The following is a 27,907-nucleotide window of genomic DNA, read 5'->3' as shown; positions in this document are numbered from 1 at the left end:
GTGCTTGTTTGTGAGTTATTATTTGGATAAAAAATACTTTTTTAAATAATTTTTTTTTATTTTTTAATGTATTTAGTAAATTTTTAATAGTAAAAATAAAAACATTAAAAAAATAAAAAATATTTTTTTTAGAAATTGTAATTTATATTTTTTTAAAAGATTTTTTTCTTTAAAAAAAAGATATTTTTCATGTAATAGATAAATAAAAAGTATTTTTATTTTATTATATCCAAACACAATTAATAGATAAAAAGATTTTTTTGTATGAGATATTTAAATATAAAATTACTTTTACTTAGATATTTTTTTTGGATTTTTTACAGTATCGCTCAACCCAACAGGTCAATGATTAATCCGTCGTAAATTTAAACTTTATTTAAAGATCTACCGCTTAAATTAAATTTTTTTTTTTAAAAGTTCACCCAAATAAGTCAATACAAAGGAGGTGTTAAATTTAAATATCTTGTTTTCGTCTAATAAACAAATCATTAATGTTTTTCTTTCATAAAAGAAAAAGAAAAAGATTTTTGAAAAAAGGAAAATAAAAAAAAAACAATGCCGGAAGTCTTCCATTTTCACGGTTGGCGTCCCCCTCGGTGACGAAGTAGTAGAACACCCAGAAAACACAGCGAAAGAAGGTTCTCTCTCTCTCTGCGTTCGTTCACAGCTCAAACGAATGGCGGTAAGTTTCATCAAACACGCTCTTACTCGAAAATTCGAACAAGTTCTACGCTATGGTTCTTCGCGTTTCTCAACTTACCATGATTTCCTCAGGACTCGTCTGGAACAACGCTCATGGATCTGATTACGGCGGACCCTACGCCTACGCAGACATCGTCTTCGGCGTCGTCTGCAGTGGCATCTCCGGCATCGGCGTCACCGGCATCAGGTCTTCCCACGGCGCTGGGTAAGCCCGGTGGGGAGAAGAAATCGAAGCGAGCCGCATTGATGCAGATCCAGAACGATACCTTTTCTGCTGCCAAAAATGCTTTGAATCCAGTTAGGGCCAATCTTATGCCGCAAAAGCAAAAGAAAAAGGTTCCGCGATTTCGCCTCTTTACCTCTCTTTCGTATCTTGGCCAAAGTTGGCGTTACTAGTTAGCGAATTTGCTGTGCGCATCGTAGATCAGTTAGTGTTGAGTTCATAAATATTGGTTTTGTACATGTACTTGAATGCTCTGTGGTCTTATCAGCTCGTGTTTAGTTCATGAGATGCAAAACTAGTGTGTCTCTTTGGAAATTGGTAGCTGATGATGAACATAGAACTGGAACTTTCTTTTGATCTTTTTTTCGCCAGAAGATAATATGTTGTACTTTGCGTTTGGTCTTTGAATTTTGCTCTTTCTCCCTCCAGCCAGTTTCATATTCACAACTTGCGAGAAGTATCCATGAACTAGCTGCCACTTCTGATCAGGTAAGTATTGCAACTTTGTTCTTTCTTTCTTCTTCTTCTTAAACTTAATGTTAGAATTTTGAGGGATATTTGCTGATGCTTTATTCTTGATGATAACTCGATTCCAGAGAAGTTCTCAGCGGCAATTAGTGCAACATGTATTTCCAAAACTTGCCGTATATAATTCTGTGGATCCTTCGCTCGCCCCCTCTCTTCTCATGGTATGCTTTAACTACCTTGAACTTGAATACTTTTACATACATGTGATTCCTTGTTTTTGGATGGGCCTACTGCTGAATTGCACCGACATCGAAATGTAGAATATTGCGTCTTACTGAATTTTCCTTATGCATTTATTTATATTTTGCTTAATTTGTTTGGAAAAATCATATAGCTTTGCTGTTTATTTTATTTTATTTTTTATTGTAGCTTAATCAGCAGTGTGAAGATAGAACTGTGCTACGATATGTCTATTACTACCTGGCTAGAATCTTGTCTGACAATGGCTCCCAAGGTTTGACCGCAGGCGGTGGGATACCCACTCCTAACTGGGATGCATTGGCTGACATTGATGCAGTTGGAGGTGTTACTCGAGCTGATGTTGTGCCACGGATAGTAGAACAGCTTATTGCCGAAGCCACAAATGCTGAATCTGAATGTGAGTAATTAATCACTTTTGTTTGTTAGCATAATACTTTTAAATATGGCAGAAGGTTTCATTCTTTCATGTTTTTTGTCGATGAACTCATTTGTTCTACCTCAAAATTGATAGCTATTTTACTCTTGGTTGTTGCTGTTAATTTGAAATTTTTTTTGTAAACAAATTACTTAGAACTCTTAAGGAGTTGTTAAGTTTCTAATTAACTGCAGTAATTGTGGAGAAGAATTTTTTCCATAAGAGGAAATATTATTAATACAAAGAGAAGGGTACTACACATATGAAATAGAGAGATCCCTTTATATACAGACCATAACCTTACACCAGGTAGACCTTAGAAGCAAGATGCTTAATATCTTTCAATGAGACCTGCTTGGCTAAAGGCCCTCTGTTAAATTTAAAATGCGAGTTAATAACATTGGGCTAACCTTCACTCCACTCCAATAGAATGGGGAAACAAGCAGAAGCATATTTTGTCTGCCATCCCTCAGGGAAAATCCGTGTTCATCACAGGCTCCGCTGGGACTGGTAAAAGCCTATTGCTTGAGGAAATTCTCAAATTACTGAAAAAATTAGATAGCCAATCTGTGGTTTTGTCATACAATAAGATCCAATTTGTTTGGACTCGTTAGGTTTGGCCCATTACCTTGAGTGAGGCCGAACGTGTACACCTTTTGTTATGAAGATCTGATCTTATCCACCGATGGGTCTTGTTCTAAGCCCACTATCCTATCCTAATAGGTCCCATCTTGTGTCGGGTTAAGGCTCCACCTCATGTTGGGTTATTTCTAAAACCAAATACAGTAAAGAATGGCATAAACACTTATGAAGTGTACAAAACATAGGAGGCAATGAGACTGAAATGCATTTATGAAGTGTACAAAACCTAGAGGCAGTGAGACATTGCTAGGGCTAAGGTGGGGTATAATTTTTGCATAAATTGTTTATGGAGATTATAGCATTGAGAAGGCTTGATGCATTGGAAAGGAAAACAAAAGAAAGGGGGGGGGGGGGGGGGGGTTCAGAGCATTGGATGTTTTCAATTTGGTCCTCGTTTGAAGGCAATGTTTGGATATAAAGGATGAAGAAAATAAAGAAATTGGTAGAGATTATGCTCTTTGGCTAATGAACTTGCACGTGATTGGTGGGGTTTTAAAATACCAAACTATCATGATGGATGCACCATTTTATATTTTAATTGTGAATGGCTATCGTATATATTTCTGTTGAATCAGGAGATCCTCATCCACTCAGATACCAATGGAGTCATTATTTTTCATAAGCACGTTCAGCCTGTCTAAAAATCAAATTGTCCTCATTTAATGGGTTTTAGTTGTTGAAGCATGTCCTCATTTCTGTTTTTGGGTTAATCTTTTGATCTACATTCAACTTGTGTTTTGAAGTTCATGCTCGAAGACTCCAATCCTTGAAGGCACTTACATATGCTCCTTCATCCAACTCTGAAGTATTGTCCAGATTGTATGAAATTGTTTTTGGTGTACTAGAGAAGGTTTGTGCTTCTCTGTTATCGTCATTATCTTTATAAGATATTCAGTGTTGCTTATTCATTTCTAATTTGTTGTAAAGTCAGCTCCATGTTGAATTAGTTGTTTGGAAATGTTGGTTTGTGCTTGAAAATTGAGCTCACCCTTAGATTTCTAGCTTCTATTTTGATTTGGTTCTGGTTCCGTAGTCATAAATAGAGGCCACTGTTTACTTTCTTTCTAACAATAATTTGTTTCTTTATAATTAAGTTGTGACATTATGGTGCTATTGACATTTTAGGTTGGCACTCCACCAAAGCGAAAGAAAGGCATACTTGGGGTTGGGGCTAAAGGTGGTGATAAAGAGGTAAAGATTATTGGCTTATATGTGACTATCTGTATACTTCTTTAATTTCATTAACTGCTGGTACTGAAAAATTCTGCATCTAATAACCATCTTGCGGAATTATTTCCTATCAGGGATCTTTTTACCTTTTATTCTTACCTCTCTCGTAAGTTGTAACGTAATTTGTGTATAGGTTATCATGATATGCCAACATTTTATGCTTATTTTCAAAATATCAAACAAAAAAGTTAAAATATCTTATATATTAGTTTAATCTGCAGTCCTTTTTATATTTTATTATATTCTTGATGACATAGTCTATCATCCGAACCAATCTGCAATTTGCTGCCTTGAGTGCTCTAAGAAGACTCCCTATCGATCCTGGGAATCCAGCATTTCTCCATTATGCTATACTAGGGTAAGTTGATCTCATATCCAGCATTTACTACCTATTGCTCATGTTTGAACCTTAGAGAAGTTCGGATTTTTTGTGCATAGTTCCATATAAAGTATATCATTTCTTAGTTTTGACACAGTACTTCCTTTATCTTTTAATGAAGTACTGTTTATCGAATAAGGCAAGACTTTTTACTCCCTAAAAAAATTTAACTTTCTACTCTTATGGATTTTCATTTAAATGTATGAGTTGTTTGAATTGTGATGTATGACTGATAGGGTTTTCTGTATCCTTATATCTTTACTCTGATTATGAAAATTCAAGCACAGCTTAGAGGATCATGATAGTTCATGGCCTATCAGCCTATTTTTGTATAGCAACTTTTTGCTTTGTGCTTTACATTTATTTGGACTTACCAACCTACCATTAATTGCATAGTTTATTGGTTTTCACATTCTCCCTTTGTAGTTTGTGATTTATAGTCATAAGTACTGAACGAAGTTGACTTCAGGATTTCATCTTCTGATCCGGTTGCTGTGAGGCATGGGCTGGGAATTGTTTCTGAGTTGGCTACAAGGGACCCTTATGCTGTAGCAATGGCATTAGGTAACAGTTTAGTTCTTCAGAATAGTTTTGCATAAGTGGTGTTTCATCGTCGTCGTTGTCGTTGTTGTTATTTTACTATAATGTTGGAAAACAATCCTCCTTCAATCTAATACTCTCTGAATATTCTTCTGCAGGAAAGCATGCACAGCCTGGAGGTATGCTGGTCAGATCTTTTATTTGTTTTTCCTTCATTTCTTGTTGATTGTTTGAATATGATATAGGATTTGATATCTTCTTTATTCAAGGAGAGCCAGTTATTCACCTATAACCATAGTCGTTAATATTACAGGATACAGGGTAGTTATAAAAAAATTAATATTTCAGTGGAATTGGTTGTATCGTGATATCATTGCAATACTTTTACCAACAGATTAAGAGATTTGAATATGAAAAAAATTCAGGAGATTTAAGTATAAATTTAAACATAGTATTAACAAAGAAGGCTTGGAGTTGGGGAGTTTCATGTACCTAATTTTTCACATTGAAGGGTCTCACGAGTAGTAATGACATATATATATATATATATATATATATATATATATATATATATATATATCATTTTTTGTCTATAAGTATAGCATGCATATACTACAATGCTGTATTACACAAAAATAAATAAATGCAACGTTACGTTCGTTAAAAGTTACAAAACTGGTACATATTATGGCACGTCGACACAATATGATACCTATGGCCTATAATACTTAAGAGGTACCTTGTAATTTGTAGTTTAGACATTAATTCTGGCATCTAATATACCATGGAATCAAGATATACATCTACCTAATCGTTTACTCACTCGATCACTCCCATTATAAGAAATGAGGCTTTGCAGGTTATAATAATTGTGTTTTATGTTGTTCCTTGCAGCTAAATTGCTGGCTAATGTTGTTTTCTTTTCCTTTTTATTTACCCCATGGGTGTACATTGCAGGGGCTTTACTAGATGTTCTCCACTTGCATGATGTTCTTGCTAGAGTTTCTCTAGCTAGGTTATGCTGCACAATATCAAGAGCTAGATCTTTAGATGGTTGGTGTATTGAAAATGTTATGCTGATTAATTAAATCTGATCCATGGGATGTTTTGGATAACTAAATGTGTTTTGCTTGACTATACAGAAAGATCAGACATTAGATCTCAGTTCAATTCAGTGCTCTATCAACTTCTGTTGGATCCCAGTGAAAAAGTCTGCTTTGAGGCAATTATTTGCGTACTTGGAAAATATGATAACTCTGAGAGGTGATTTATGACATGAAATTAGTCTCTGTATTTGTTATGACGATAGTTCTTGATTTGATTGGCTTGGCTGTAAATTTTATGAAAACTACATTGTTAACATATTGTTTATATTTTCTAGGACTGAGGAGCGTGCTTCTGGGTGGTACCGTTTGACCAGGGAGATTCTTAAGTTACCGGATGCATCTTCCAAGGAAAGTTCTAAAGATAAATCTAAGAATAAACGTCCGCAACCTCTTATAAAACTTGTAATGAGAAGGTTCAGAAACTCATTTGTTTATTTTTGCCTGCATTCTATTTCATCTTGTTGAACTCTGAAGTTGTCAAAATTCTCTGAACTTATGAACAGTGTGTCATTTAATGCTTTTCAGGTTAGAAAGTTCTTTCCGTAGCTTTTCTAGACCTGTGCTTCATGCAGCATCTAGAGTTGTCCAGGAGATGGGGAAAAGTCGAGCTGCTGCTTTTGCTTTGGGCATGCAGGATATTGATGAAGGGACACATATCAATACATTTGCTGAGGCTGCTGATCTTAATGATTCAGATGAAAGTACACATCCTGAAAGTAATGGACATTTATTTGTTAATAGTACATGCTTGCATATTTGGGCATTTTTTCTATTACAAAAAATTCGATGATAGATATAGATATGTAGTTTCAAAGGTTCTCCACCCCATCGAATATCTTTGGTAGAGATAATAAACTAACCTGGAGCCTTCATTTAACAGTTTTATTTATTTATTTTTTATATATAACAGAGCTGTCTCTAGCATAACGTTTTTGTTGCATGCTTATAATCTATAGTCTTACACAAGGATGTGATTGGTGCACAGAGTAGATGAATGGATTGTCTACCATGTATCTGGAACTACTGTCATCTAATAGCATAATTAATTGATGCTTGGTGTAGGTGTTCGAAGAACTTCTTCAATATCTAACAATGTAAGTGGTGGCAGAGATACCATCGCGGGTTTATTGGCTTCATTAATGGAGGTCGTACGGACAACAGTTGCTTGTGAATGTGTTTATGTACGAGCGATGGTGATCAAGGCACTAATCTGGATGCAAAGCCCAGTTGACTCATTTGATGAGCTTGAATCTATTATTGCCTCAGAATTGTCTGATCCAGCTTGGCCAGCAGCACTGTTGAATGATGTTCTACTCACTCTCCATGCTCGGTTTAAGGTAAATAGACTATCTTATGGATATTATATCCACCTTCTCGTGCACAAAACAGGTTTAATCAACAAAGCACTGATTGAAGGATGATCACATTCTATGGTTGAATTTCAGACTAAACGGAGGATAAAAATTTCATAAAATCATATGAAAGATTTATTGATTGTTTTATATCTAATATGCCACTTCACACAAGGGTCATATAGACTTGAATCTTTGACAGTGCGTAGGAATTAGGATCAACCTTCGTTGTGCTGAATTCAACTTCATTTAGAAGAATAGGTTACCAAGTAGCTAATTCTTAACCACTTTGTCAAAGATAACTCCTGTAAAGTTGTTAGATGAAAGCTTATACATGGTTTTATATCTCAAACTCCTTGTTCCTTTTATTACTATATTAATTTAATTAGTACACTTTGTTAGTTGAGTTATCCTTTGTTGAAATACTTCCAAACTTTTTTCTTTTTCTTTTGGCCATCATCATGATCCATGCGCTGAATAAGGGTAAACAAAAGATGCTTTTATTGAGGGAATGAGCTTGGATAGTGATCTTTTGCAGCATTCATCTTGAAGTTGCACAGCAATGCCCTTATTCATGCATAACGGAAAGCATAGATTTTGCATTAACAATATCTTTTGTTTGAAGGCTTCTCCGGATATGGCTGTTACGCTTCTTGAAATTGCAAGAATATTTGCTACTAAAGTACCAGGAAAGGTTGATGCTGATGTGCTACAACTACTTTGGAAGGTAAGTTTGTATGCTTTTTACCTTGATGGCGTTTTTAAATCTGTTGTGGCAAGCAGCTCTGTATAATGGAGTAATGAAATGGTGATAATGATTAAGGAGCGGTAAACTCAAGTATAAATACACACAGAACTGTGGTTGCATGCGTGTTCATTTTGACTTGAATGATTAATTGACTAAGTATAGTAGTTTGTTTTCAGACTTGTCTTGTTGGAGCTGTTCCTGATGGGAAACACAAAGCTTTAGAAGCAGTCACTATTGTTCTTGATCTACCACCTCCACAACCTGGATCTATGCTTGGTCTTACTTCAGTGGATAGGGTGTCTGCATCTGACCCAAAGTCTGCTCTTGCTTTACAAAAATTAGTCCAAGCAGCTGTAAGCATTGTCTGATGGTAGATTATTATTATTATTATTATTATTATTATTATTGTTGTTGTTGTTGTTGTTGTTGTTGTTGTTGTTGCATTCAGTTATCAGCATCTGTAGAGTTGCTCCATCATTCATAAGCAAGATCCATCACTCAGTTATTTTTTATATTTAAATTCTCAGTTTTCTATCATCTTATGCTTTTAGGTATGGTTCCTTGGAGAAAATGCAAATTATGCTGCTTCTGAATATGCTTGGGAATCTTCTACTCCACCTGGTACTGCACTAATGATGTTAGATGCCGATAAAATGGTTGCTGCTGCTAGTTCTCGTAATCCTACTCTAGCTAGTGCTTTGACTAGGCTACAGAGGTGTGCATTTAATGGCAGCTGGGAGGTATATATCTCCTGTGGTTTCCCTTTTGTTACCTGTTTATTACCCCTCAGATTTGACTTTATTTTCTAAATGGTATTGTACATTTGTACTAACATCATGAAAAAGAATGATATATTTTATTTTTATAGCTTAGTGTTGGTTGGCCTTCCCAAATTATTAGTCTGATACTCTGATTCAATTCTATGAATCTTCACTAAATGATTATTCATTTTGTTGTGTAACTTAAATATTCTTGTTAAATGGATGTGCAGATTCGAATTATTGCTGCTCAGGCTCTTACAACAATGGCAATCAGATCTGGTGAGCCTTTCAGGTTACAGATTTATGAGTTTCTGCACACTTTGGCACAAGGTGGTCTGCAGTCACAGTTCTCAGACATACATCTCAGCAATGGAGAAGATCAAGGAGCTAGCGGTACAGGCCTTGGAGTTTTATTAAGTCCAATGATAAAAGTTTTGGATGAGATGTACAGAGCGCAAGATGATTTGATCAAGTGAGAACCATATCTTAATTTTGTGCTTGCTTCAGTTTTACTGATGCTGATTAATAATGCTGTTGAACTGTGGTTTTGAATAGGGAAATACGCAATCATGACAACGCTAAGAAAGAATGGACTGATGATGAATTGAAGAAACTATATGAAACCCACGAAAGGCTGCTGGACCTTGTTTCATTGTTTTGCTATGTTCCAAGAACAAAGTATCTTCCTTTGGGTCCAATAAGGTACAAGTTGTTTACAGTGCACTCTCTAACGGGTTGATCATACATTTTTCTTGTCACAGTGGTAGCCCCTTAGTTTTTGTAGGCAGTGGAGTTTCGGTTTTCTAGTTTCTTCCACTTTTGGTCTTGCTCATTTAAAACTTCAAATCCTGAGTTTATAAATTATAATGCATTGAACCACAATAACAATAGAGCCTTTTCCCACCAAGTGTAATTGACTATATGGATCGTTTGATGGCATTAGTCCTATCTTAAGTTTATTATGCATTTGTAAAAGCTAAAACTTATCTAGCACATCTATAGAGGTTTACTCACTGGTCTTTGATAATTTGTTATAGTCTTAGCAGAGTTGAGAGGTCTCCCAAATACCCCTCTCTGTTTTGTAATTCTTTGTAATACATCAATTAGCACTAGAATTCTGATACCATTTCTAATGAGCTAACCAAATTTGAATGCTGTGCTATATAATTAAAACACTCCTAATATGCTTGGTGAAGCATCATTTAGCTGCGTGAGATAATCAATCCAGAAATATTTGAATATTTTTATGTTGTCTTTTACTGGAAGAAACCACATGGAAGATCCAGTATAGAACTCTTACGTTGCCCCCAGCCTTTTCCATGTAGAATTGGCACTTAGTTTTGCTTGGTCAATTTTGGGTAACTTCTTTTGACTAGTTTATGAAGTTTTCATTCAGGGCACTATAGGCAGGCAACCTTTGTGCCACGTGCATGCATTATGTAGAGATAAAGCTCTCAGATTTATTATAAAGATAACTTTCGGACAAGAAAATCCCAATATTTAATTTTTAATACGATAACAACCAAGTCTTTTTTACACTAGATATTTAACTAGATAAATCAAATGATGAAAACTTATTTTGTGCAGCCAAGCAGAAAAGAAAGCAGCTTTCATAAGTTGATTTTTTTGGCTCTAATTACTTTCATTAGTATAGGAACAAGATAACATCACTGCATCAAAGTTTTGTTCAATACTTATTTTGCTATATCTTTTTAGGTGAACAATATCTTTCTTTTTTAAAATCCTAAAAGCAGATAAAACCTGAGTTTTGGTTCCATGTCATATTTTAATCATGGTGTTTTGTTTGAACTATATGAAATGTTTATTAGCTATGGTTGTATTAATGATATTATGTCTAAAACGTTTTCTTCCAAATTTCTTCCAGTGGCAAACTCATCGACATCTATCGTACACGCCACAATATTAGTGCATCAACTGGTTTGAGTGATCCAGCTGTTGCAACTGGTATATCTGACCTCATCTATGAATCCAAAGCAGCAGCACCTGCTGAGCCTGATGGACTTGATGATGACCTAGTGAATGCTTGGGCAGCGAACCTTGGAGATGATGGCTTGTGGGGAAACAATGCACCAGCAATGAATAGGGTATGAGTTGGTCAAGTTTTATCTCTCGTGTTTTCCTTCTTATTTTGGTCATAGAATTTTACTGATACTTTTGTCAGTAGCAAAGTATGTTGTCCAGTGGGGAAAAGAAAAACAGCAAAGTGACACCCTTCTATAATTCTTCAGAGTTATGCTAAATGACTTGACTTTAATGATCTTTATGGTTGCTTTGTTGTATATATATTGGTTGAATTTAAATGGATAAAAAACTTATGCTTGTTTTTGGCATTAGGTAAATGAATTTCTTGCTGGCGCTGGAACAGATGCCCCAGAAGTTGATGAAGAGAATATGATATCTAGGCCTTCAGTTAGCTATGATGATATGTGGGCAAAAACACTTTTAGAACCTTCTGAGATGGAGGTAAGAATAAGCCAGTTTTTTTCCTACTCAGCGTCTTGAGCATTATTTATGGTATGGAACACTTTAATAAACTCCTTGGGATAACAGGAAGATGATGCAAGATCATTGGGATCATCGTCTCCAGACTCAACAGGATCAGTTGAAACTTCAATATCATCCCACTTTGGCGGAATGGGTTACCCTTCACTATTTAGTTCCCGACCATCCTCACAAACTACGGTAATAAAAAATACCATGATTAAGAATCAATGTATATTGCAACATGTCCCATGCTTCTATTTTGATGCTATTTTGATCTTTTCATATTTTTGTTTGATATTTTTATTTTATTTTATTTTATCTTTTGGGTATCAATGTATATGTCAGTATGGGATTGATTTTTTTTTTTAGTTGTTAGTGGTGGTTCACGGGTGAGGATAGAAGGGGTATCATGGGAGGCTTAAACAGATATTCATCGGCTTTTTTTTATCTCTAGATTGTCATTGGAAACCTCCTTTTTTTATAAAAATAAAATAAAAATTACTTATGGAAATCCGAATAATTAATGGCAGGACAAGGCAGCAAGCCGAGGTAGTGGTCCCTCTACATATGAGGGTTATGGTTCTCCGGTAAGATCCCTTTAGCTTTTCTAGTTATTTCTTTGTTTCTCCAATCTTGGTTAGATATTAAATCCAAGTCCTTTTCAGATAAGAGAAGAACCTCCACCATACTCATCCCCTGTCTTGGGAAGATATGAATCATTTGAGAACCCCCTAGCAGGAAATGGATCTCAAAGTTTTGGGTCTCCAGATGATGAACGAGCTTCGTCTGGAAATCCACAATTCGGATCTGCACTTTATGACTTCACAGCAGGAGGAGATGATGAAGTAAGTTGACTTTAAAACTTTTCTGGTAGGATTTATTATTTCTGTGGCAGGTGGAGATAATTAACGCTTTTTTCGCCCCTGGCAGTTGAGTTTAACCGCCGGAGAAGAAGTTGAGATTGAGTATGAAGTAGATGGCTGGTTTTACGTAAGTCTTCTCTCTCTATACTTGCCCGAAATAGCAATTTAGAATTTAGATAACTAGCTAACATTTGCTTTAACTTCGGCCCATCTTATATGGGAAGGATTAATTGTGCTCGGAAGTCTGCCTGATGTTGATTCCCTCTTCCTTGCTGCAGGTTAAGAAGAAACGTCCTGGCAGGGATGGCAAGATGGCTGGACTGGTCCCTGTTTTATATGTTAGTCAATCGTAATTTTGTACGTAGAATATCTTGCGATTTCCAATCACGGTGAAAAGGGCTCTTGTCATTGCCTCCATCCAAAGGTTCATCATGCTTCTGTCGTGTGCCATCCTGGGTTTTCTCATCTGAAAATGGGTTTTATATGGTACCCTGGTCTGCTTTCTGTCAAGTTGTATGAATGTATGCTATCAGAGTATGATTTTTCATCGCTAATTGCTTGAGAGTGTGTAGTCATTCGTCCTAGGGTTTTCTACTTACTAATTAGTAATTACAGCTATTGTATGCGGCATCTATTCTTTATTTTTATTTTATTTTTTGGGTCATGAAGTACCGTCCAACGGAGCTATTGAATGAGACTGTTTCCTCTTTTACAGAGGAGCTCGATATATCATCAGAATTCCATTGTGTACATAACTACATATTCTGCAGTTATCATCAGATCTGTTAATGGCTAACTATACTAATTGCGACCAATAACAACCCCAAATATACTAGGGTTCTTTTGTCTTTCCATTTTTCTTCTTCCCCCTCTTTTTTTTCTTCCTTTTCATTTTCTTTAATATACACTAGTTGATTTTTGAGGCTGATTCAGCCAACACCAATGGTGCACTGTTTCTTCCTAATCACGTTAGAAGCACCCCTCTTCTGCTGCAACCTCCATTGCTGACTTCCTTTTTGCCATCACTGGTGCTTCTTGATCTTTGATGGTGCTTATAAAATGAGTCCTTGTAGTTCGTGCTTCCCTGTTAGTCAGTCGTAGATGAGGTGGAAGGTAAGCACCACCGTAATTGAAGATTCAGTCAGCCAAGGAATTCTAATTGATTTAATTAACTACGCCAAATTGATTTTAACAGTCAGCAACATTAGACGCCCACTTCCAATAGCAAACATCCCCGCCAAAGCCATACCATGTTATTTTCCTCATCCCTTATTTATACAGTAAACAATTTAGATTTTGTCAACATCGGTGCCATATTCTGCCTCAGAAGTTAGAACAACGTGCAACTTTTGGAATCTAATCATTCGGATGAGAAGGGAAATTCCACCGGCCAACCACCGAGTCACTCACCCATTTTTCAAGTATTATTAACCCGTAATCAGTACCCGTTCAAAACTTAAATTTTTTTAATATTATCTTATCTTAACATGTGTCATATAGATTCAGATGATAATAAAAAATAAATTTAATTATTCTACAAATATCTATAATTTTATCAAATTTTTAATTAAATATATGTATATATATTTTTAATTGGTTTTTTATCTCATAATTTTTTTTAATTTAATTCTTACGATGACAAAAATGTTTGAGATAACTTAAAAAAATGAATATTCTTGCTATTGTAATATAAAAATTTAATTTTAAAAATATAAAAATTTAATTAAAAATTTCATAAAATTATAGAAATCTACATAATAATTAAACTTAGAAAATAAGTTAGCATACGTCTTTTCTTGAAAACTGCCATTAAACCAGTATCAATACCTCTCCGCCATATGGAACAATCCAATATACAATCTACTCAAGAATACCACATTATATACTTATACTTTAATCAATACCAAGAACTGATAGAAAGAAATTAAATAAAATAATGACACTACGAAAAATAGGTTTGAAATTATGACACGGTTGAAAATGAAGATACAAGTAATCCAACTTCAACATGTTCCCGTTGAAACGCTGACACGTTCAGTCGAGTACTCGAGTACTTTGGAATTATATGCTTTTCGTAAACATTGGATCATTGTCGGGGGATTCGGTACGCGGGTTTATGTAGCGCACTGAAACGTCATTTTATTGTTTGTCACACTGGTCAACTAGGCGAGACCAAAATAAAAATGCATGGATTTTTTTCGTAATTTTATATAAGTTATAGGGGTCATTTTTTATTTTTTTTAATACTGAATACACTTAGTTTAATTCTTAGAATTAGTCAACTAGTACTGCTGCCCTCTTCCTCCCCTTCTCCTCCACTTCCCCTCCGTCGCAATCGCACCCTTTTCCTTCCCTTTTCTCTCCGTCGCAATCGCACCCTCTTCCTCCAATTCTCCTTCCGTCGCAATTGCATCGTCCCTTCCTATCTCCACCACTGAGAACGACTTAAACCTCCCCACTCAGCTAACTTCTTCTCCCCCCTACTCAGTGTTAACGATTCTATTTAGGCGGATCTAAGCACACAAACAGCCTCACCTCTGACGACGACGGTACCTGATCTACATTGTCGGTTGTGTTCGGCAATTGATGGCTTCGCCGTCTCTATCAATGGAAAGAAGGTACCTGTTGTATTATCACCCTTCACTTGATTTACAAATATCTCCCTTTGTTTCGTCATAGGTCTGCTATTTTCTTTGAAGGACATCCCCCAATTTTGCGTGTTTTGCTAAATTACCGCATTGTTACTGTTTGGCACAGGGTTACCGGGGATGAAGATACCACTGGGGGCGTGCGTGTCGCCGAGGAAGCAGAAATGTGCGACGGAGTTGACCACGAAGTTGGATCGTTTGAGGGTGAAGGCTTTGCAGGGATGGAGTCGGACGAGTACGACTTTCAGGAAGATGAAACAGAACACCGATGACTTACATCATCTACTCTTTTTCTTGCATAAAAAGGACCATAAAAGAGGCATAATCTCATTTGATCATTACAATTCATGTCTTAATTGATGAATATCATAGTACATTGCTTTGAAATGAGTTTGTGCTGAATTTAAGGTGGAGAAGACATCAAAAATGGGAAAAAAACAACAAAACAAGTGGGGCGTGTGAAGCAGGCGTGCCACTTGGAACAAACGCCACAAAAATGTATTGGCGTGGCACGCCAGAAGCTGGGCGTGGCACGCTGGTACAATATTCCAGAGAGCAAAAATGAAGACCATCAAAGGGGTGTGGCACGCCAGAAGCAGGGCGTGGCATGTCAATTCGTTACTAGAAGAACCATCACTATGGCGTGCCACTTTGTGTCGAAGGTGTGGTACGCTAGCCCCAGAGTTCACTTGGGCGTGCCACTTGAGGACCAAGGCGTGGCACGCCAAGCCTATGAGACCCACAATTGAATGGGTGTGCAACTTGAGTAACAAGGCGTGGCACGCCAGTGAACAAGGAGACAATGCAAAAGCTGGGCGTGCCACTTGGTATCGAAGGCGTGGCACACCGCTCAAGAAGTCCCACTAAGGTGTGCTACTTGAGAGATGAGGCATGGCACGTCAGCACCTAAAGAGGCCAAATAAAGCTGGGCATTCTACTTGGTATCGAAGGCATGGCACGCCAGCTCAATCATCTCACTTTGGCGTGCCACTTGAATATCCAGGCGTGGCACGTCAACTTCTGGGACCATGGCAAATGAAGGGCGTGACACGCCAGTCTCATGGCGTGGCATGCTGGTAGTGTTTTCCAGAGGAGGAATTAAAGGGCCAGTGAACTCAGGCGTGCCACTTGGGAGATGAGGCGTGGCACGCTAGCAAGATGATGGAGCAAATGAAGGGCGTGATACGCCAGTCTCATGGTGTGGCACGCTGGTAGTATTTTTCAGAGAGGAAGAAGAGGAGCCAATGAACTCAGACGTGCCACTTGGATGATGAGGCGTGGCACGCCATCAAGAGTGTGAAGCTTTAAGAAGGGCATGGCACGCCAAACCTTGGGCGTGCCACGCTGGTACAAACTTCTAGAAGCTTGGAGATAAGGAAGATGACCTTGGGTGTGCCACTTGGTGTCAAAGGCGTGGCACACAAGGTTACTTGGCCATTTAAAATATCCTGGGCGTGCCACTTTGGCTTGAAGGCGTGACACGCCAGGGTTAAACAGAGGACGGCGTGCCACTTGAATGAAGAGGCGTGGCACGCCAAATCAGAAACAGAAGGAGCGTGACACGCCAGAGAAGCGCCAGTCACACGCCAGCTGGAAGATCACATTTGTTGAGTTTCTTTTCCCTCCAAATTGTAATTTTCTTCACTTTTGTAATTTTTCTTTATTTTCTAGATCTAGGAGTAGTATAAATATCCTTGGAAGTATTGAAAAAGGGTTAGCAAGTCATAGAGTTTAGTTTTGGGGGATTTCACTTTTACTTTCCACACTTCATCTCTTCCATCTTTTGTACTTTCTCTTTTAGCTATGAGTAGCTAAATTCCCTCTCATTGAGAGAGGGAGCTCTATTGTACTTGATGGATTAATGATAGTGAATTTTTTCTTCTCTTCATCTTCTCTTTGATTTGCTAGAAGGAATTTCGATTTTCATGCTTATTGTTCAATTAACTTGGAAAAGAGATTGATTGAAAAATGGCTTTCATGGGAAACTTGGAAAAGGAAACATGAAACCATGCTAGAAATTTCTTCTCACACTTGAGTAGAATCCGGGTTTTGGTGTTTGGATATGGTGACATACAATCCTCCCTCTACTTGGACCTATGATGATGTGTGGTATAATCAGGGACCAAGCATATCTCTCTTCATGAGCAATTAGACCAAAGAATTGGCTATTGATCAAGATCTGAGAGATTGAGTCACCAAGGGATTGGGGCTCAATCAATCATGATTGCCAAGAGGTTAATGAGTTGCATGATTGAAGAGGATATGAGCTGGATTTAATCCAAAAAGACAATATCTCCTGATCTCAATAAATTCTCCCATTCTTATCTCTCCCATTCCTTTATAGCTTTACTTACATTCTGCAAAATCCCATTCCCCTTTACATTCCTGTTATTTCTATTTCTGCATTTTATTGCTTTCTTTTATTCCTTTGCCATTTATGTTCCTGCCATATATAATTCTACACTTACAACTTATCCTATTGAGCCTGACTAATTCACCAATTGATTAAAATTGCTCAAATCTACAAATCTCTGTGGATACGATCCCACTCCACTGTGGGTTAATACTTGATGATAATTTTGGTGTGCTTGCCAAGAGCGGATTCATCAATATTATTGGGGGAGTGAATTCCAAACTCATCAAGTTTTATGGCGCCGTTGTTGGGGATTGGTTTGAATTTGACAATTATTAAACTGATTGGAGAGCTAGATTAAGCTATTTTTTCCCTTAATTGTTTTCTTATTCATTTCCTAGTGTAGCCTTTAAATTCCTTTCTAATTTCTGTTTTTCTTTTTTTTGTCTTTCTGAGATTTCTTTAGCTATTCATTGTTTATACTTTCACTCTTCTAATTGTTTGATTAATTGCATCACTCAAGCTAATCACTAATTTTAACTAAGGAGATTCCTTCACTTGCTCTTTTCTTGCTGTGTGTTAACTGTATGACAGGTAGAAGAGGAAAGACTTCATCCTCTTTTGATAGTGAACCTGAGAGAACCTTCCTTAGATTAAGGAGGGAGGCTAGAGGCAAGGGTATAGTTGGAGAAGAACCAATAGAGAAAGATCTAACAACCACCATGGAAGACGAAGCGCATGAAGATGTTGGAGGAGGAGTTGGAAATCAAGCTGGGCAAGAGAAGAGAGTCTTAGGCTCCTATATCAACCCAAATCCAGGAAACTGTGGCAACATCATCCTCAAGCCAACAATCCATGCCAACAATTTTGAGTTAAAACCTCAACTCATCACACTAGTCCAGAATAACTGCTCATATGGAAGAGGTGCTCAAGAAGATCCAAATCAACATCTCAACACATTCTTGAGGATATGCGATACTGTAAAGTCCAATGGTGTATACCCTGACACCTACAAACTACTTCTATTCCCTTTCTCGCTCAGAGATAAGGCAACAAAGTGGTTAGAATCATTCTCCAAGGAGAGCCTAACCACATGGGAGGATGTTGTGAACAAATTTCTAGCAAGATTTTACCCTCCATAGAGGATCAACAGGATAAGAGCTGAGGTGCAGACCTTTAGACAGCTAGTTGGTGAAACACTCTATGAGGCCTGGGAGAGGTTCAAAGATTTAACAAGAAAATGCCCACCAGATGTGTTTAATGAGTGGGTGCAGCTCAACATTTTCTATGAAGGATTAACCTATGAATCAAAGAAGGCTGTGGACCACTCTTCAGGGGGTTCACTCAACAAGAAGAAGACCATTGAGGAAGCCATAGATGTCATTGAAACTGTAGCTGAGAATGACTACTTCTATGCTTCAGAAAGAGGCCAAAAGAAGGGGGTGCTGGAACTCAATTCTATGGATGCACTGTTGGCACAAAACAAGGCAATTGCAGCATAATTGGCAGCCTTAACTAAGAAAATGGATAACAATCGAGTTGCAGTTGTCCAAGCTCAAGCACCACCCCAAGAAGAAAATGAACCAGAAGTTGAATGTGAGCAAGCAAACTTTGTGCATAACCCCTCTCGAAAACCATATGACCCTAACTCCAAGACATATAACCCAGGATGGAAGAACCACCCGAATTTTGGGTGGGGGAACCAACAAAATAACAACCAAGATCACAACAAACCATACCAAGCCAATCAATACCAGAATTACAACCCCAACTATCAGCCAAATAACAACAGACCTTACCACAATCTACCTCACACAATATATCCTTCCAACCAGCAAACACACCACCATCAATACACACTAACCCCAACCTCACAACCATGTGAAATCAAAGGTAACTTTGAGATAGTAGAGGCCGCAATAGCACAACTATCATCACAACTCACAGGGGCCATTTCCACCCTCTTGGAAAGGCAAGCACAAGCTGAAAAGAAGATAGATGCCAACCAAGAAGAATACAGGTCGAATTTAAAGAACCAAGGTGCAACAATCTCAAAGCTGGAAGCACAAGTGGAGTTCTTATCCAAGAAAATCCTAATGCCTACACACACATTTCCAAGTGACACCATGGCCAACCCAAGAGGGGAGTGCAAGGCCATCACACTTAGAAGTGGAAAAGTGGTAGAAGAAGCCACCCCAAACCAGGAGAACCATGAAGAAGAGGCTACAGAAAAACCTGAAAACAGGAAAAAAGAAGAGGTCCCTAGCCCATCTTCACCAAAGCCAATCTCGAAGCCTTATGTGCCAAAGGCACCATACCCACAAAGGCTAAGGAAGGATGGGAAGGATAGCCAGTTTTCCATATTTTTGGAAATCTTCAAAAAGCTCCAAATCAACATACCATTTGCCGAGGGCCGAGACACGGTGTGGATGCCCTGCAAGGATGCTACTTCGCATGGATGATGAATCAAGACGTTGGCACGTTGCGTACTTTTCAGACGCGCATAACCACCATATTCTTGAGTTATGATTTTCTTCCATGCTTCCAGGCCATCGGAGGATGAGCGAAGCGGACATCGAGCAGATGAAAGACATGCGCAAAGGGGGCATTGGCATCTCGCGAATCCATGGTTTTATGGCGAGCCTAGCCGGCGGTATCATAATGTCTCGTACACAACAAGGGACATGCACAATGTAAATGCAAAGCAACAAAGGGAGGGTGGCCTAGATGCGGAATTGTGCTTAAGGTATCTCTGAGAGTGCAAGGCAAATGATCTAGTACTGTACTACAAGAAAGTTGTTGACGAGGAGGGCGTGTTACAATATTTGTTTTCGTGTGACAGCACCGGTCAAATTGATTACCAGGTATTTGGAGACGTGGTTGCATTTGATGCAACGTACAAGAAAAACGTTTACCTTTCACCTCTTGTAGTATTCTCCGATGTGAATCACCACAACCAAACGGTTGTCTTTGCCGCTGCACTTGTGGTAGACGAGAAAGAAGAGACCTATGTTTGGCTGCTTCAACAGTTGCAAACTTCAATGAAAGAGAAGGCTCCTGTGTCCATAATAGCCGACGATGACAGGCAAATAAAGTCTGTGATCGAGCAAGTTTTTCTAGAGGCTCACCATCGACTCTGTGCTTGGCATCTACTCCAAAACACCACGAGCAACATCGGGAAGCCTAAATTCACCAAGATGTTTAGGGATTGCATGCTTGGCGACTACGAGGTCGGAACATTCCAGAGAAAGTGGTTTGAGATAGTGGAGAAATTTGGCGTTGCCGATAAACGATGGGTACAAGACATGTACGAGAGAAGGCACAGTTGGGCCACAACACACATATGAGGAAAGTTCTTTGCCAGATTTTGCACTACCTCAAGGTGCGAGGGCTTGCACGTTGTGATATCACGGTATGTTAAGTCTCGATACAGTTACACTAATTTTTTACGTCATTTCCATCGATGCTTGATGTTCGTTCGTGCAAAAGAAGTGGATGCTAATTTTGAGTGTGCAAAGGGTGACCCTGTTATGACCACCAACCTGAAACAGTTGGAGCAGAGTGCGGCCGAGAACTATACTCAGGTAATATTCTATTTGTTTGTTCCCATTCTTGACATGGCCTGTACAATGAGGGTGGTTGATCCTGAAGACAATGTTTCGTATTTTATCCACATCGTCTCTCGATACGGCACTCCGGGGAAGGATTGGCATGTTGTTGCAACGTCTGATATGAGTGAGGTCCGATGCACGTGCATGAGAATGGAATGTTTCGGGGTCCCTTGTGAACATATAATTGCGGTGCTTGTTCTTAACAATGTTCACGAGATCCCAAGGTCTCTGATATTGCCAAAATGGACCAAGGATGCAAAACTTGTGGTGGTGCAGTCGATGGGCATGATTTGGGATTCTGTACAACTGACGTAACACTAGTGTCTGATGGATTGGTATCATAAAGTGTGCAAGATTGGATGTCACAGCATTGAAAAGTTCCAGTTTGCAAGAGACATTGCCATGCTGATGCTGAAGCACTTCGAGAGCGAAGATGCAGGGACACCAATTTTCCACACGAGGGGCCACCCACTGAGGGTGGCAGAGCCCCGGCACGGAATACAAAGGGTAACGGTGCTAACGGTGGAAAGAAAACCCAGCGATGTCGTTTGTGCGGGGTGTTGGGACATAATAGGACGACGTGTCTGCATCGCCGCACAATGGAGTCATCCAGCGCAGTTGCAGATGACTTGGATTCGATGGACATTGACATGGTGGGTTAGTCTTTTTATAGATGATCTAGTTAACATTTATGCCTTGTTAAATGGTTCTAATCTTTGGTTTTTACATTGGTGTCAGCTCTATGATAACCTATCATGGGATCTGTATGCGATCATGGAGATTCCTTCATTTCGATGCTCTGATAGTGACATGCAGGCTGGGTTTGTTAACAGTAACTTCGCTGGGACCAATACGTGCGGGCTAGTCATGTTTCTCGCCGATTGAACAAAGGGGGGCCTATAGTCATCACCACCGTGTGTTGCAACGGTAGGTTGGTCGAACCCTTTCACATTCTCCGGTAGGCGGTAGCTGCACACCGAATATTGTCTGCATTTAATCTTGGTATAGAACCAATGTCTGAATTACAAAGTTGATTTTGTTAAACTTCATATACCTGAGGATCTCTATATGTTGTTGACGTTAAAAAAGTTTTTGCTATGTTGGCTTTCGTTGGTATGTGGCTGTGCTCTAGAATTAACTGATTTTAATCGTGTATTTTCAGTAAAACCATAAAGAGAAACCGACGATTGATTCCAGAAGTGGAGATGTGAAGTTGTGTCATGCGAAGAGCTACAAATCCACTGTCAAACCTAATGTATTATATATCGTTCATTGTCGACCCTTTTATTGAATCAGACATGGTAGTTAGGGGCATCTTTATAACGATTCTATGTTAAGTGGATATTTTGTATGTATGTTAAGTGGATATTTTGTATGTAACGTTTATTTGGATATTTAGTATGTAACATTTAGCCCAATCCAGAAGAACTCTGTCATCCCTGTACGGAATATAGCGGTCGAATTTCCCCGCTCAGGACGAACTCGTAATGAGTACCGAACCCGATGGGTAGCTCTACCATGGAGGCCACCTTGTATGCCCACGATAACTGATGCTTCGCTTTTGGGTTTGGCATGGGCAATGAAGAGATTAATGCTGAGTATAGAAAATATCAAGGTGTTTAAAGTGAGTCTGTTCTGAATCTTGATTTAGTTACAAAATAAATTTAAAATAAAATTTAAAACTATTTTTATTTCAAAAATTAATATTTAATTAAATTTAAATCTATAATTAAAGGCAAAGGTTAATCAATGTAAATATACATACATTCACTTTCAAAATATGGCGAGTATTAACATGCCTACCAGGTTTTGTATATTAACGCTAACGATCCGTAACGTGTGCTAGTAGTCTCGATAGTTACTAATACCTAGTGGCACTAATTGACATACATTTCTAATCTTGGGAGATCACTCTATTTGCAATGCTACATGCACATTAACAAATGAAAAGATTATCGTGTTTATTATCTAAAGCATAAGTTAATGAAGGCAAGGTAGAATTGTATGCCTAGAAATAAAATATAGATTAAAGATACAGATATATTGACATGCAGCTTCCAATATTGTACTTCACAAACACGATTACATCCAATAACCAAATAACAAAAAAAAATTGCAGTGCATGACAAAAACCATTTTACTGGCTACTAGGCCACTTCGCACTTAGCTTGGAAACGGTTCAGCCGAATCCGCCGCCTTTGCAAGCAATGCACCCTTTTCCTCATTGCATCTTCTCGTTAATAGTGCAATAGCCATTTTGATTTTGGTCTTCTCTTCGTCAAGCTGCAACAGTCATTGCGGCATAGATTAGAAACACACAGTGCAATGTCATTTTACTTGTATGCATGCGTTAACTTACAATTGGCAACTCCGCGTACGTGAACCGCCAACCCATTGCCATCCATTGCATGACCCAAATGCCAGAGTCTGTACTGCTGCTATTTTTTGGCATCCCCTGTGCGGCCATGATGTCCAAACTAGCAAATTCGGCAACGTTCTTAGAGCATAACTCTTTATACACATCAGTTGCAATGATTCCATCCACCGCAGTCAGCTACCACAGATTCGCTAAGATAAAAAGATTAGCGTATTCGGATAGGACGCTGAATTTACCTTTGTACGTCGCTTACCATGCATTGTATGACACGTTTCCTTCTTGCCTTTAATTCTTTTTAGTTGCTTCGTGTCAAATTGGAAGACCTGCTTCTCCGACAGGTCAACCACAGCAAAAAATCAGTGCTTGTCACAGTCTTCTTCCAAAACTGGCAAATAGATCTGCGATTGATAGAAAAGCCGAATACGATAAGATAGTCATAATTCAGTCCACCCAGGTTCAGAACTTGCATACAAGAATCTTATTGGTCGATAAGTTACAAGGCGTAGGTCTTCCGTCGGGTGCAGTGATCATTGTCGTATCCCTGCGCCAAAATCTTAGGGTAGACGCTATCCATTACATCTTCCTGGTTACTCCGGGAGTTTCAGCGGGTGAAACAAGTTACTGTGCATGTCAACGGTACATGGTTCATGTTAAAACAGAGAACGTTAAATCATAACTGTGCATCCAATTAAGCTACGGAATTAGAATTTGGCCGTACTGAAAACTTCGTATACAAGCACCACACTGCTCGAGGGTGATCTCCATCGGTTTTTCCCTTCGATGCAACCATGATTGTGATCAACTCCATTATCTGCAAATCATAGGATGATAGAATAATTAGACATCGCACGGAAAGATTAAACCCGGGTCAATGGAAAAATCCATTAATTCGAAGAGGATAAGATGGATTGCTACGTGCCTTCGGGGTTGGTTGTCGGCCATCTACCAGGCATTCCATGTCAGAACGAGTTGCATGTTGTGACCCGACGCGTACAACGATCTTTCTGCGGTCAACAAATGGAAGATGTTACACCCCTGAGCCCAATTCAACTGGGGCCTTCTGGTGTTAATGACGCCACACGGCAGATTAAGTTGTTGATTTTCAAATAGAAGACTCATGTGGGGTCGACATCATGGTCGTAGACGTACTTACAGATGTCCAGCTCATGCTAAGAGTTGGGCCATCCGTTGGTGGTGTTTATTCCCTTCTTGGTCAAGTTTGACGGGGTACGTTGTGGAATCTGCTTATAGGTGTCAGCTGTTCGTCCGTGGTTGCTTTTCGGCTTCGATGAGCTCTCGTCAGATGAAGTCACTATGTTAAAGGGAAAAATGCTTTTTTTTGTTATGAGTTGGTTGCAGTCCATTCCGCCCTGTCGGGTTGTCTGCATTGTTGCTCCGTTGAGGCGATATAGTCCCCCGGTTACCCCCGTATACCTTTTCCCTGAATCGGCTGAAGAAGCTTGTGGCCTTGGCACCCTTTGGCACCTGTTCCACGCTGTTCATGTTTGACCTGCAGATCTTTGGGTGCACAGCCCATTTCTGATCATCATCGTCATCGAAAACGGACATGTCGACGTCTCCGGCGCTGCTTTTTAACGACGACGGGTGTAGTCTCTTCCTCATCGTTCCTGGAAGCATCATCCATCTATGGTTGGGAATGGAGGCGCGTGACATTGGGTTGTGCATGTATTCCCTGTCGGTGATCAGTAGTTTTTATTTCTCTTTCCGATTTTCATCAGACGTTGCGTTAACTTTCTGCGCAGGTCCCTTTTGTGCCTGGTAGAGAGGCTCTCTGAGACCGCCCACCAACAACCAAATTGTGACAATTTCTGCTTCGACCCTGTTCATTCGGCGTTGCGTGCTCTTTCATGGAAAATCAGAACAGATCTGTCAGATGGTTCGATTTACTGAAACAGTTAGAGTAGAAATTGACACGGGTGTTTCTAACCTTTGTGTTCTTGAGCACTCCTCTCATTATTTCCAGCAAATCGTCGTTCGAAGTGTTGTCGTTTGGGCTCGGTGTTCTCTGGTCCTCCTGGAATTAGGCTTTCGTTAGTACGTTGTGGTAGACAACTAACTCAGTAGAACCGGGAGCAGCATAAGCACAATTAAAAAAAACTATGGAAACCCAGCCAATGCGCCACAACCGTACCTGAGCCGTCTCGTCGTTGACATTGTTGGATGCAGCGGGCATTCCATGATCGGCCATTGTTGGTTGCAATATCGCTCGTCGATGTCCGATGGGTTGGTCTGCGTTGGTTGTGTATGTGGTTGATTGTGTTTCCGCAATGGCTTGCAGTGTGAAGACGATTGCATTGGCTAGCTTTTTCCCGACCAAAAGTTGTGTCTGCGAACACCTTTCTTGGAGTATGAAGATGGTCGTATCTATCGAGGCAGGATGCATCACATGCATTAAGAATTGCACTGGTTAGGCAACCTCAGGTGCTGTTCAGTGTTCAAGCCTTTGCAAAGTGTTTCCTAACATAGCAAAAGGTGACCTGCCATTATACGAGATCAGTAGCGTCTGTACACGACGATACGATATTAAAATCTATTTTAATTGTGTGGTAGGGAAAAAATAAAAACATAATATGCAAAATGACAGAAATTCAAATAAAACCAGCAGAATAAATAACATTATTATTATATAATCTACATAATGACACGTTAAAGTTAATAATCTAAAATAATAAGAATCAATAACGTATAATAGATGTATCAAATTGCATACGGCTTTTATTATTTTTATGTTAACATTTAACAATAGGAAGTTTTCTATCGCATAACAAGATATATACATATAAATTATTTTTTTCGAACTATTGAACACACAATGCAGGGATCCTCTTCCATAAGCTCGTCCTTCGTCAATGCACCGATGCCTTGCTGTCACTGTGGCGTGAGGTCGCCCATCAGCACTAGTTGGAAGTGTGATTATCCAGGCAGAAGGTTTTATGGCATGACAGTTTACTTGCCGCATATGTGATCGTCTCACACAAGCGGCTGCTCCATCAAGGAACTAGAGAACCCACCCCCACAATTAAAGAACGCTGAAGGGACATGTCACTCAGCCACTCGCCTTTGAATGCGGTAACTCTGTGTCGACTAACTAAATTAATCTGGTCCGACGAAATCTCCGTCACAGAAACACCCTTAGCACCTTTTGTTGCCCGTCTATGCATATTTTTGCACACTGTGATCATTGATGCCAAGACATCTTAGGCTAGTTTTACTAGCTTTTTCTTTATTTTTGATAGGTTTTATGCGTTTTCTTGAGTCATAAGTAAGCCATTTGAGTAGAAATTCATGTATGTCTAATTTCATTCAACCATGAGTAAATTGATGCAATTTCATGATGATTTATGTTATGATTAATTGTATGCTAAGAAGGATAAGAATTCTCATGATTTTAGCATAGATTTGATGCATTTCTTTGTTGATGATAGGTGAAGGAAGGCATGGAGGAAGGTTGAAGAAAGAGCATGGAAAGGATGGAGAACAAGCAACATTGGTGGCCAAGTTGGACCACTAACGTTTACTCAAACTTGGAAGAGAAACAGAACACAAACATGCTGAAGCTCACGTTTGAGATGGTGTTAGGGGTCCAACGTTAACCCCAACGTAGTGAGAAAATGATCAATTCCGGGGCTGAAGAATTTTTGAGTTGCGCTTACGCGTATATGCCGCGTACGCACAAAAACAACAACTTTTGGCATCCGCGCGGAAGCATACAGCACGCGTACGCGTAAACAAGTATTTTTGGCTCACTTGCGCGGAAGCGCATGGTACGCGTACGCGCCAAAACCGAATGTTGGTGGTCCAAAATTAACTCAAACGGTACCTCCAATATCCACGATGTTTAGCCCAGAATTGAAATTGGAAAATTTGGAATCGGCACATACGCGCTAATGCCGCGTACGCGTGGATACAAAAAAGGCAATGGGCGCTTAAGCACACAGTACGCGTATGCGCAAAAATGCCAACGTTGGAGGGAACGTTGGGGGTCCAACGCCGAAGCCAACGTTCCCCTTCCCTGGTTTAAACTGGAAAACGAAATTCTTGCATCCACGCGCATGCGCACAGTATGCGTACGCGTGTATGAGCATTTTTGGCATTTTGGGCGGAAGCGCACGTTACGCATACGCGCGGGTCAGCGGACGTTGACCCTCTAATGTTGAGTCAAATGCCAGTCACAGCAAAACTTGCTGGTTTTGCTGGTTGCTCTGAGATGGCGTTTGAGTCAATGCTGGCCTTCAAACGTTGACTCAAACTTGAAGCATCAATATTCAAATTTTGGACAGATCTCTTCTCAACACCAAGGGCAACCAATTGGAGCCATCCTCAACCCAATTCCATCAAGGCCAAAGGCCCAATTCATGTCTTGAAGATCAATGGAAGATAGTGTATAAATAACTTAGAATTCAAGTTAGTGAGGACCTTTTTACCATTTTTTGAGGGGGACTTTTACACTTTCAGATCTTTTTGGAGGTTTTCTTCTTTACTGAGCTTGGATTTTAGAATGCATTTTTCAATTCCATTTTGCATTTTTAGAGCTATGAACAATTAAACCTCTTTCTTTGGGTTAGGGAGCTCTGTGTAATTCAATGAATCAATACTAGTTTTCATTATTCTTCTTCTTTCTTTTCTCTTGATTTTTACTAGAAAGCTTTTGTTCTTAATATAATTTGATAGTTATATTGGGAAAGAAGCTATTCATAATTGG

The 27,907-nt window shown here is 39.1% G+C and overlaps 1 protein-coding gene and 1 non-coding gene across 2 annotated transcripts; one reads left to right on the top strand and one right to left on the bottom strand.

Annotated features, from left to right (window-relative positions):
• Positions 1-482: 482 nt before the first annotated feature.
• Positions 483-12,950, top strand: LOC112790747 (uncharacterized). The gene is made up of 27 exons (XM_025833283.3): positions 483-682; positions 775-1,038; positions 1,355-1,414; positions 1,522-1,614; positions 1,823-2,051; positions 3,455-3,561; positions 3,837-3,902; positions 4,199-4,299; positions 4,790-4,884; positions 5,019-5,039; positions 5,818-5,913; positions 6,003-6,123; positions 6,242-6,379; positions 6,492-6,682; positions 7,029-7,303; positions 7,944-8,045; positions 8,243-8,419; positions 8,618-8,806; positions 9,058-9,299; positions 9,383-9,529; positions 10,713-10,932; positions 11,183-11,311; positions 11,399-11,530; positions 11,863-11,919; positions 11,998-12,177; positions 12,263-12,322; positions 12,474-12,950. Exons 1-27 carry the CDS (start codon positions 677-679, stop codon positions 12,546-12,548), a joined length of 3,573 nt encoding a protein of 1,190 aa, XP_025689068.1. The 5' UTR covers positions 483-676; the 3' UTR covers positions 12,549-12,950.
• Positions 12,951-18,347: 5,397 nt separating this feature from the next.
• Positions 18,348-18,454, bottom strand: LOC112792866 (small nucleolar RNA R71). Its single transcript, XR_003197587.1, has one exon. It is a non-coding gene; the product is annotated as a small nucleolar RNA R71 (small nucleolar RNA).
• Positions 18,455-27,907: the final 9,453 nt, after the last annotated feature.

This window comes from Arachis hypogaea, chromosome 3 (genome assembly GCF_003086295.3).
Source record: "Arachis hypogaea cultivar Tifrunner chromosome 3, arahy.Tifrunner.gnm2.J5K5, whole genome shotgun sequence".
Lineage (NCBI taxonomy): Eukaryota > Viridiplantae > Streptophyta > Magnoliopsida > Fabales > Fabaceae > Arachis > Arachis hypogaea.
The sequence above is the reverse complement of the archived record's forward strand: the minus strand, read 5'-3'. Positions and strand labels throughout refer to the sequence as shown.

Bases quoted from the DNA above. Each gene is read 5' to 3' on its own strand.
- LOC112790747 (XM_025833283.3), top strand. The intron at 7,304-7,943 runs GTAAATAGACTA...TTTTGTTTGAAG, and splicing joins CTCTCCATGCTCGGTTTAAG to GCTTCTCCGGATATGGCTGT. The intron at 8,807-9,057 runs GTATATATCTCC...ATGGATGTGCAG, and splicing joins CATTTAATGGCAGCTGGGAG to ATTCGAATTATTGCTGCTCA.